We start from the raw sequence: 12,274 nt of genomic DNA, 5'->3' as shown, positions 1-12,274 counted from the left end.
CACCCTTTAGTTTTTAAATGGCACATACCTATGTGTCATGTATAAATTAATCCTTCAATATCTGTTGATGAATAAATAAATAAATGAACAAATGAGGTATAAATTAAGTTCATATCAGTTCTTTTCTCATTTGTATATGACAAACTAGCACTACTTAATACCAAACTAATTTGAAACACAATTGCTAATTCAAGTCCTTAAATCCTAAATACTCGAGGCGATATCACGTGGTCCCATGCAAAATTATTTTACATCATTGCAAAAATAAAAAACAATTTTTTAAAAAGCAGAAAACCCTGAGACCTACCTCTTATTCCCAAGCCTGTTATACTTTCAGATTACAGCTTGAAAAACACTGGTCTGTTGGTTACTTGAGACTTTCATTCACATGAGCATTTATTATACCAATTAAAAAAAAACATAACCATGTTAATTATTATGCCTTGGGCTTAGAAAAATCAATGAGGTGTTTAAGAGACCAGAGTAGTGGAAATAAAATTAAATCACTTTGCAATATTTTTTAATAATACTTTGTTAGAAACTATGTAAATACAAATATTATCACACGACAAATTATACAAGAACTCTTTTTTTTGTCGTGTGATAATATTTGTATTTACATAGTTTCTAACAAAGTATACAAGAATTCTTGTATAATTTGTCGTGTGATAATTTGTCGTGTGATAATATTTGTAGTCCTAGTCTTATAGTTTTTAAGAAAATGTAGGTAAGACTAATAGTACAAGAAACAGGAATGCTTGTGTACAAATTCTTGATTTCGTACCTTGATTTGGAGTTGAACTAGAAATCATATGGAAGTTTATTATCTTTATTTCTATACAAATCTTCATATTTATGCTGACAATTAATACCTCCCATTACTTAAACATGCCAAGGACCTATTTTATTGAACCAATATGTTAAATATTATTATTGTATTATTGTATTATTATTTTTTATCTTCATAATTATTCAAAGACTTCATTAATCACATTTTTATGTGAGAATGTTCTGCATTATTATATTGATTATTGAGTGTTAATCAATTTGGCTTTTGCCAGGTAAGCTATAAAATCATTTGTGCTTTTTTGTTGTTTTTTAGAATATTATTTTCAAATGAGCAATGTGATAAATGCCATAATTGTTCATTTACTACTCAGGTAAAATCTCTTGGTGATCATGAGTGGAATAGAACTCAACAAATTGGAGTACTAAGCAGCCACCCTTTTGAAAGTGACACAGAAATGTCTGATATTGACGATGATGACAGAGAAACAATTTTTAGCTCAATGGATCTTCTCTCTCCGAGTGGTCATTCTGATGCCCAGACTCTAGCTATGATGCTTCAGGAACAATTGGATGCCATCAACAAAGAAATCAGGTGAGTTCAATTATTACCGATATTTTCAAGGGATTAGAAAACCTTGATATTAAAAATACAGTCATCAGATCAGAAGCATCGGCATCGCCTGGGAGGTGTTAGAACTGCAGAATTTCAAACCTCACGCCATACCTACTGAATAAGAATGTGTATTTTCACAAGATTCGCAGGATATCTGTATATGTCCTATACAATAATAGGACAGCCTTCGTAGATAACATACATGAAATATACATAGATTTATGATATGAAAACAACAAAATAAAGATAAAATCCTTTTCAATATACGTAGAAGCACTTTTTAAATTAAAATTTACTACTTAAATGGTATTCGTGGTGATAAGATACATTCTTAAGATATATTTAATGCTGTAGTGAAGGTACTAAATAGCATGCAAATTAATATGCAACCAGCTCCTTAAAGGTATTTAGACATTGGGAGTGTAATTAACTATGAATTATTTCAAAGTATATATGAAAAAATTTACAATTATCATGCAGTATCTGGATAATATAGGTTTCAAAAAAGTAAATAACATTATAGAATTGAAATTGTACAAGTTCATATTTCAAGTTTTGAGAAATGTTGTCACTATAATTTAAATTTTAAGTTTTATACTTTCTTAAGTCTCAGTTTCATTCACAGTTTTTTTCAATCGTTAGTTTGAATAGCCCCAGCAAAAATCTCTACTATGCCAGGTGGACTTGTATTTTTTCACACATCAGGAAACTATTTTTAACTTGTTTTTCAACTTATGAACAGTTTTTACTATTTAGAACAATGCCTTTATGTGTTCTTTCTGGCTCTAGCTGAATCTGCTGACTTCCTGTTCTGATTCATAGCTACCTAGCTCTCCACGGTGGTCATCACTGTGCTGCCCATTATAACAGTTTCTCATGTGGATGACAGTAATAGTTTCTGGTTTCTTTGTAGTGTTTGGGTTCCTGATCTAATCCAAACTAATACTGCAGCCAGAGAAGACATTTTAAAACCCAAACGTGTTTATATACTTTCTCTTTTTCACTTCAGTTTCTCAAGCTAAAGATCGAAGTCCTTCAGATGGCCTACAGTGCTCCAGCTCCCTCAACATTGTCTTAACCATTCACCTCTCCAATTCCATGTTTCATTATACATGAGTTCCAGTTCTTTGAATGTTCTTTGAATGTTCCATGCTATCCCCTTTTCTGTTGCTTTTCCTTTCTTCTGGAACATTCTCCACAATCCACACTGTGCTGTCCTAACCCTTTCCCACTTTATTCTTACCACCAACAGCTCTATCATCACTTCTATCTTTCAGTTCTTTACCTTCACTAAATTTTAAGTAATATAAGAGCGATAAATGTAATTGGTCTTGCTCACTGTTTTATGTCCAGAATCAGAACTTTGCTTGATAAATAAAAATTGCTTCATAAATATTTGATTAATATAAATAGAAAAAATAATATAAAACATGAATTCAAACTGAGTAACAGTTTCTGATGCTGTGCAGCTAATGGTTGAACTCACTAAATGAATTAGAAATTAAGTATACATCCTTGTGATAATTATTTATACACACATCCTCTGTGATAACCTGTCCCGCCAAGGACTCTTAGCTTAGTTACATTATGGTAGTAATTTCCACTAACAGTCTTGGCCTAGGCTAATTAATTTGGTTTCCAAATGATGAATTCAAACTATTGCCCTTCAATATGTTACATCACTGCCCCCTTTAATGTAGATCAATGTCATTGCTGATTATAAGAAATTAAGATATACATAAAATTTGAATACATAGCAACATTTAAAAGAAATTAATCCCTTGATGTAAACCATGTCAATATGATAACAACAACCAGAATTTTTCTATGGTTAAAATTTTCCTCGTTCACAAATTAATTATTTCACAAAATAATATTTTAAAAAATTCCTTTGGCTTCTCAGTTCACTGATTCTCTTAGAGGAAGAGATCAAATTACTTCAAAATCATTTGCTACTACAATGGCCATTAATCTGTTCATCTATAGTTAGCTACATTTGCCTGTTTTTCTTTTGTAGTTATATTCATCCTCTCAGCCTTCTGTATGATTCCTATGGGATATCCTTCCCAACATTCTAAACTGGAACATTGTCAAGGAAATCTATTCTGTTATTTTCTTTGTTTTCCATATTTTCATCAAAATTCAAAAGATCAGTGGATTGTAATTTATTTCTTTTTCAAATAAACTGAATATCTATGTAGCATAAGATTTCCTGTTTGATTAAACTTTGATTTACCTCTTAGCTGTCCTTCTAGGTTTGACTCTCCTTTAAAATTAATAGAATATTGGAGTTAATAACCACACATTTTTTTGTACAGCAGAACCACATCACCTCACATCAGATTTTTGTGAAGGAGTCATTTTCCACCAATCATTTTAAAAATACAAAATCACTCTTTTTGTTTTTAAAGAGAAGGCAGTTTTTCCATTGAAATTTGTTTAAAGCATTAATGATATTGTGCTCTGTTACTTGATAAAGCCTTCCTTTGGGCCTCTGATTTTGGGCTGAAATTAAAATGCATGAAAATAAATTTTAAAGTGATAAAATTCATATTCTTCATGTAAGTAAAAAAATTATTATTAAGACTAAATATGCTTCTTAATAATTTTATTGACTTTAATTTTTTTAAAGCAGTTTTTTTACAGCAAATTTAATTGAGGGGAAGATAAAGAGATTTTCCTATATATAAAATATGTATAGATTCAACTAAAATAGGAACTTTATGCAACCCAGCTAAAGCTCTTTATTCTTCATATGTATAACTAATTTATACACATTTTTGAAGCTTGCCCTATTTAAAGAAAAATTGTAATAGTGTTTTGTTTTATCAAAAGCATTTATAGCAACAGTTTAATTTTTCTCATTATCTACCTATCATCTATCTATCTATCTATCTATCTATCTATCTATCTATCTATCTATGTATCCATCCATCCATCCACCCATCCATCCATCCATCCATCCATCCATCCATCCATCTACCTATCCACCGCCTCTCATCTCTACATTGTTAAATTGCTTGGTGCTTATTTAAAAAGACAACTTGGCTAAATAGATATTAATTAAAGTATAAGGGTTTTATTTCATCAAATGATAATTGTGACTGTTTATTGAGAATTTTATTAATTATACTTTGTTATTGGGTCAGAGGTAAGGTTCAGTAACTTTGTTGGGACCTGAGTTTCTAAAAGTCTCATTTATCAGGACCTGAGCTCAAATGCAAATTTAAGATTATTGGCAGAAATTAACTAGGCAGGCAAGGTTTTAAAAGAGTTTTAGTGGGTGGTAGTATAGAAAGAGGGTCAAACTGAAAGTGGAGGCGAATTATGTATCACTTAAAAAAGATTTTCTAAACTTCAGCTAGGATGTCCTTGGAATTTTTTGGAAATTATATTTTCTTGAGGAAAAAGATGGAAATATAAGATTTGATATAATGTTCACAGAGTAGTTTTATTGCTTACAATTTCCGTTATAGCATCATATAATGGATCAAAATTAAACTGTATATTTCAGGTTAATTCAGGAAGAAAAAGAATCTACAGAGTTACGTGCTGAAGAAATTGAGAATAGAGTAGCTAGTGTGAGCCTGGAAGGCCTGAATTTGGCGAGGGTCCACCCAGGTACCTCCATCACTGCCTCGGTTACAGCTTCTTCACTGGCCAGTTCATCTCCCCCCAGTGGACACTCGACACCGAAGCTCACCCCGCGAAGTCCTGCTAGGGAAATGGATCGGATGGGAGTCATGACACTGGTATGAAGATATGTCCAGAAAAACTTTGCTTCCATTAACTGATATTGATTGGCTGTTATTCTAGATTAAGGGCTTTCTATGCATTTTATCGTTTCTTTTTCTTTTTTTCACAACCACCCTATGTGGTAGGTACAATTATTAATCTCATTATGAGATGAAGAAATGTTACCTACATAGGTGTGACTTGCTCAAGGTCATGTAATAAGTAAATAGAAGACTAGGAATCGATATCACATTAGAAATCTGAATGACTTAAACCATTAAGTACATTTTTATTAATGATATCTTGAAGAAGTAAATTAGGACTGGGGTTTTTTAGCCCAATAAATAACAAAAATTAGTTATTATAATTCTTCAATACACCAACATAGAATGTTATAATTTTATAATATACATAACAAAATAATTTTAATTAGAGCCATCAAAAGCAATAGCAGCAATTTCCCAAGTTTGTTTTAGAATTTCATGTCAACATTTTCACTCTTCTTTATTATTTAATTCGTTATTCATTTATCTTTATATTTGGGCTTACATGTTGAAAGCTTGAGTTAGGAAGTCTCCAAATATAATCGAGAGAAAACCAAAGCATCCTTGCTAAAAATAATATAAGAAAACCTCTGGAAAATATGGTTGTAATGACAACTGCATGCCGTGATGTGTAGTCATTTAATTCTCATCATAATATTTGAAATTCTGAGGATGTTACCTCAACAGAGAATGGAGGGAACTGAAGCTTTAAGAGGTTGAGTAAATGCCTATGTTCAAAACAGCTAGTAAGTAGAGCTGTATTTTTCTTCAAATTTGCTAAATCAAAGCATGTGCTATTGTCTCTTTCTGTGATTACCTGGAAAAATGTTAAATTGACAACAATAACGAAGATTTAAATATTCTGAACTATTCGTGGAGATAAAATTTTGTTTTCGTAATAATACTAAAACTATATTATTAAAACGATAAAATTTAAATTAAAATGAAACAGTTGAGGATAGAAATTAAAATACAAATAGGTAAAATAATAGTTTATACTTTGTAAAATCTAACACAAACATAATAAATGAAGGCGAAATTAATGATACTACAGAAAAACATAGAATGTATGTTGTGTTTCTGGTCAGAAAGTTGTAAAGTTTCTATAAAAGTGCACAATGCCTGTATCTGTTTGTGTGCATAATATCTGAACAAAGAAGGTGTGTGTATGTGTGTGTATATGTAGTACTCTCATCTCTAGAAGAAGACTGCAAAACTGCCTTATAAATAATTAATTTTTAAGTTTTTATTTTATCTTCATGAAATTCCTGTTATATATATAAGTTTAGGTATTTTTTTCTTTTGATTTTACAATTGAGAATTAAAACAGAAAACTATTTACATGGCGAGGCAATACATCTCATATTCAAACTCTAGTTATGGGACTTGAGTATAATTAAGTCAATACAAGAGAAATTGTGAAATTTTTTTAAAAAGGAAACATTTATCTTCTTCAGTCATTGAATCCTCTATTCTGTGCTAATTTCCAATTTGATATTAAAAATATTTTTAAATAGACGGTACAGACAATGGTCAATCAGAAAAAAAAAGACCAACTAATCAGAACTGACCCCACTCAGATACAGCACAAACTTTTAGTCAATATACTAAGATATACTAATGCAATAACTGAGCTACATTGTGATCTACTTACTTTAGAAATCTAGAGACTACGCATCTGATTTTATTGACTAAAATGATATAGTCTCTGGCTTAGTTTCTGCATGCGTAATATGTGCTGCATATATATTGATCACCTACATATTACTAAAGCTAAGTAAGAATCTTCTCCCACAGAGGATAATTTAGTCATCATTCAAGGCAAGAAAACTTTGGTTATTTCTGTGCTACTGTTATTTCCTTATGTTTAAATAACATAATATTTTTACCTTTTAAGTATTTTCATTTCATAAACACTAACATCATAATCCTTGACAGCGTTATTATTTTTCTATTAATAAAATAATATATTTATAATATTTAAATGTGATGTTTGTGTTTGTGTGTAAAGGTACCAGTGCTTCCATGCATTTTCTTGAGCAATTAGTCATAAACAAATTAGTGGTAAATGAGCATTATTACACCTTAATTAGAGTACTTAAAAAAATATTTAGAGAATTTCCTGAGGGTTAAAAGGTATTTAAAATGTTCAGTATCTGACTCAGAAAAACAAGAAATGAAATGCAAGAATTTCTTATCACTTAATAAAACTTTGTCATTAAATTCACAATTGTTATTAGAGAAATGCAGGTAGATTTTCTTTTACTTGTAAAAAATATTGGAGGAAAAATAATTTTTGTTAGATATAATCCATGTTTGAACATTCCAAGAAATTTAGAAATTTTAAGGACAGAAAACTAAGGTTGAAAAGATATTGTATTGGTTTGGGTTGTATATGTTTTGCAAACATGGTTATTTGTTTTTCTTGTTTTTACTTTTATCTGTTGTATTTACTTTTACTTTACCACAAACCCATAATTATAAATAACATGCTAGCAATATCTAGTTAAAATACTGGATGAGGAAATTCAACTTATTTTCTAATAACAGTTATAATGTAAAGTATAATGTAATAGTTTAACAAAAGTTATTTTACTTACGTAAGAAAGATTAACAAAGATATTAAGTGAATAGTGTTTATATAGAATCATAAAGAATTAACTTTTTAAAAAGTCTTTAAAAGAGCGTTGACAAGAAAACAGCAGCCCAAGAAACATGTTATACAGAGACTAGAGCATTTTGAGAATGGGGGATTTATTAGAATCCAGGAAGTTCGAGATCCCTCAGGAATAGCATACGTGCCCAATGGAGTCCCAAGGCTCTCCACAGATGGGGTAAAGGGAATGTTTACAAAGTCTATATACATGCATTGAATCTTTATTTATGAATAATCTTTTTCATTCCATCTATATTTTCTTAGGAGAGATAGTCCCATATTTATTTCTTGATAGTTCACTCAATATGTACTTTATATTCCCAGAGTTCATGTCTCGTATCTCACGTATGTACACATGGCTCCATCATAGAAACATGCCTCCACCCAATCCATCTAGGAAGTTCCCTCTCTAAAGTCATTCCTAGGAGGAGTGCCTTTATAATGATCACCGAACAATTATAAACACATTTATTTAGAAAAAAATAAAATGAAAAAATATATGGCCAAGTTGTAGATACTATTTAAACTTGTAACATGGTCAAATGGCAATCACTAACTAGTTCTGCTTTATGTTGCTTTTATTACTGCCAATCACAGCCAAGTGACCTAAGGAAACATCGAAGAAAGGTACTGTAAATAACTTTTATATGATTACTAGTTGAATATTGTTTTTTTAATGAAAGCTTTAAAATTATATTTCCTCTAGTTGAAGTATTTTATTAACATTAAACAAGAAATATTAAAAATATTTAATTGTTATTTAATTCTTTAAATATTATCATAAAAGCAAATGTCTCAAAAATAAAATTTTTGATGCTTTCTGTAACAATATTATATTATGAAGACTAACTATTTGAGTTTTCCACAGATTATTTAGAGCACTGTTGGTAGAATTAGATACTTTATTGTCAATTTTAGAACAATACTGCTTATTTAAAATGTAGGTTTCACTATTACTCAGGTAAAGTGAGGCCAACAGATCAGGAAACAACTGCCAGTGAAGAGGTAACTTGTTACTCACACTTTTCAAGAGAATGGGGCATGCTACATTATGTAGGGCCATGGGGAAGTCAATATATGGTTCAAGAGGCAGAAAGAGTGAGGGGAAAGCATAGGCAGAGACCTGTATTATGGTTTTTGTGAGAAAGGCAAGGCAAGGAAAGTAGGATTAGGATTGGCTGGTTTGAATAATTTTAGTGGGCTCTAGCGTATTAGGGGTTGTCTCCAGTTATCTGATACCTGGCCTAGGATCATTAAGGCAGAGGAATATTGTTTCCTAGAATATAAGAGCCAAACAGAGAAGATGGTTTGAGGTGCTGGTCTGGACTGATTGATTTGCATATGGAAGGCACACTCCAGGGAAGTGGTTTGCTTTCTCTAGGAATTAGCTAACTGAGAGGTGCAGTCTCTCCTTAGTCAGCATGCCCCAGGTGCCAGAGCATCAAGAATATAGAAAATTAGAAAATATAGTTAATAGACTGCTTTCCTGTTCAGAATAAAATCAAGAGAATAAATATTGACTATGGAAAACAAATGGACTCCAGTTCTGATTCGCAAAATGACACCTTGATAAATAATTGAGAACAGCAGAGCTTGAACTCATGGTATATCAGATGGGAAAGATTTCAAAGATTCAACCTACTATCTAGTGCATAAATCTGTTTTTCAGCATCAACAAGATGTGATAGTCAGCCTATGCCCAAAACACTTTTGGAACCAGATAACTTTTTTTTTTTTTACTTAAGGGAACCTATACCATGCTTAGATAGCACAGATTGATATTGGTAACATTTCTTTTTTTCTTTTCCTGAGCCATTATCTAGTTTCCTATAGTGCTCCTTGACACTATCAGTTGGTTACTGATAGTTGACACTATCAGAAGAGGTTACCATGCATAATGTTATTTGCCTTTGACTTCCTCTGCAACTTAAAAGAATGATACTGGGAACATAGGAAGAAATCTGACTAATGATATAAAAAAGTTCATTGCATCTAAGAAACAAAAAAAGTCACTAAGGAAGGTCCTATACAGAAATTCAATCTCAGGGAATTGAGGGGGTAGAGATGATTGGTAAGAAAAGTAGGTTATGGAAAGAAGATCACAAACTAAAAATTGTTACATATCAAGGTATATCGCAAGGAGTTACATGCATGATTTTATTTATACTTCAAAAGAACACATTAAGGCATTATCACTTCCATTTTACTGATGAGGACATTTATTCTTAGAGCAGATAATTAGCACATGTCATGCATACAACAAATAAGAGAAACCAGGTTTCAAATCCATCTCTGATTCTAAAGCTTTTTTCTTCAATTTTGTTTACATAGTGTGAGCTCTCAGTGTTATTCAGAGGAACAGTTTGTGTATGGTGTTCTTAAAAGCGAATATTGTAAAAGTTGGTATAGTTTGGCAAAGTATAAGGGAGGAGCGTATTTTATAAGAAGATGTTTCAGGAAAAAAATCAGAAAACAGAAACCATCATGCTTAGGAGAAACGATTGTGAAAACAATCACAATTAGATTATGAACTGTGGAAACAAATGTATATTAGGAACAGTTTTGAAACACACTCCATGAGTTTTAATGAGATGTGAGTTTAGAAAGTGTTTTTCATAGCATTGATATGCGGAAAACAGTTCTTGACAAAGATTCTTCTGGTGGCACTATGCTAATTGAAATGGAGAGGGGAAATCCTATTAAGGTAGCTACCTAAACTGTGAAAAAGTATTCTAGGCTTGGGTGAGAAGAGCACAGACAAACAATTTCATTAAGTTTCTCTAATGCATGAGGTCTTTATCATTTGTAAACACATTTAAGCATAACAGCTTAATGTAGAAACAAGCAAGACATTGCGTAGACATAAGAACACAGCTTTATAATTTTTTCTGTAGTAATACTGAGAACTTTTTTTATCAGAACTTCTGGAACTCTATCTTTTAGCTATGCTTACCACAGTTTTCTCTCACTATATGTATTTTCATGCACAATGATGCTATGAAAAAAAATGACAGTGTTGAAAAATAACTCCACAATTAACTTGATTGTTGAAAAGTCTCGTTTTAATACAGCTCTATATCTCTGACAAAATTTATGCTATCCAGAAATGTTTTAGATTTTGAAATAATTTGTTCTTCAAAAAATTCCTTCCATCCCCTCTTCTTAAGGTTTTATATATGTCTTTGTCAATTTTCCCATGACAGGTAGTATGAGATGAAACAAGTTGCAATACGTATGGAATCTTTTATTATTGTGATTTTTTTTTAAATTTTTTTCTTACAAACTCCAACACATTTTTTAAACACCCTAGGATACATTTCTTTAGCTTAACTGATACAAAACGCTTTATCTGATGAAGTTATATTTTGCCAACTTCTCTTCTCACTTCAAACATCCCCTACTTAAAAGATCTCCATGTTAAGATAACCTAACTATGCTTTTTTTTTTTTTAAGTAAATTTGCTTTTTTAAAGCATTTACATTCTGGTATAGCAAAATAGATCCCAAAATAACTTTTTCATAGTCCCTGTGTATTGATTTATGGTGCTTATCTACTCTTAAATAATGTTTTGTAGTGGGTCCACGTTTACTTAAACTGGAGTTTCTTCACTTTTAAAGAGTAATGAAATTCACACTCTTTAATAATGTTAATTTATATATGTAAGACTTATGTGCCCCACGTTTTCTGTTTGTGTTCATATTAGATTTATTTACTTCGCCTTGCTTTAACAATTATCCATTTTCATCAACTTCAATTGAAATTTAGAAAATTCATCTGAATATGTTGTTTTCACTTCCAGATTGCAGTGGTAGAAGAAGATGGTCGGGAGGATAAAGCTACCATTAAGTGTGAAACTTCTCCTCCCCCTACCCCTAGAGCTATCAGGATGACTCACACCCTTCCTTCTTCCTACCACAATGAGGCCAGAAGGTATGCTTCTCCCAGCACACTGTAAAGTGTATGCTCTTTTTCTGAAAATATTCCTCTTTCTTTTAAGTATTATCAAATAGACTGTCTAAAAAATGTATATAAATTTTTTTATTTGAACTGTATTTCTTCATTAGGGTATTTTCCTGCTACCTCTCCCCATTTGCAAAAAAAAAAAAAAAAAAGACAAATTTCCATCCTGAGATCCAGTTTTTAGTTTTAAAATGAATTAGGTATTTGTGGTCTTGTTACTAGCCAATATTTATGAGAATAGCTCTTTTATTTTTGGTGGATATTTCTTATTAAAATGGAGTCAGGCTAGAGGAAGAATTTATTAAGAAATGTAACATAATCTAAAGGGATTCTAAAATGTAGGGGTAGAAAACTTTTCCCTTCTTTTCTTCTAAGTTTTTTTTAACTGGTCTAGTAATTAAATCGACAAAGGGCAGATTAACAGGAGAACAAAGTTTATCCATAGGAGAATCTCAGAAAAATATGAGACCCCCACCC

The 12,274-nt window shown here is 31.2% G+C and overlaps 1 protein-coding gene across 1 annotated transcript in view; it reads left to right on the top strand.

Moving 5' to 3' along the window:
* The window catches only part of PPFIA2 (PTPRF interacting protein alpha 2), a 465,706-nt gene that overhangs the window by 362,107 nt on the left and 91,325 nt on the right, over positions 1–12,274 (top strand). Inside the window, 4 exon segments of the mRNA XM_011374878.1 lie at positions 1,161–1,381; positions 4,917–5,154; positions 8,435–8,464; positions 11,637–11,767. Coding sequence (XP_011373180.1) covers positions 1,161–1,381; positions 4,917–5,154; positions 8,435–8,464; positions 11,637–11,767 — 620 coding nt within the window.

Source organism: Pteropus vampyrus, unplaced genomic scaffold, assembly GCF_000151845.1.
Source record: "Pteropus vampyrus isolate Shadow unplaced genomic scaffold, Pvam_2.0 Scaffold9, whole genome shotgun sequence".
NCBI lineage: Eukaryota > Metazoa > Chordata > Mammalia > Chiroptera > Pteropodidae > Pteropus > Pteropus vampyrus.
This window is presented reverse-complemented; position numbering and strand designations above follow the sequence as displayed.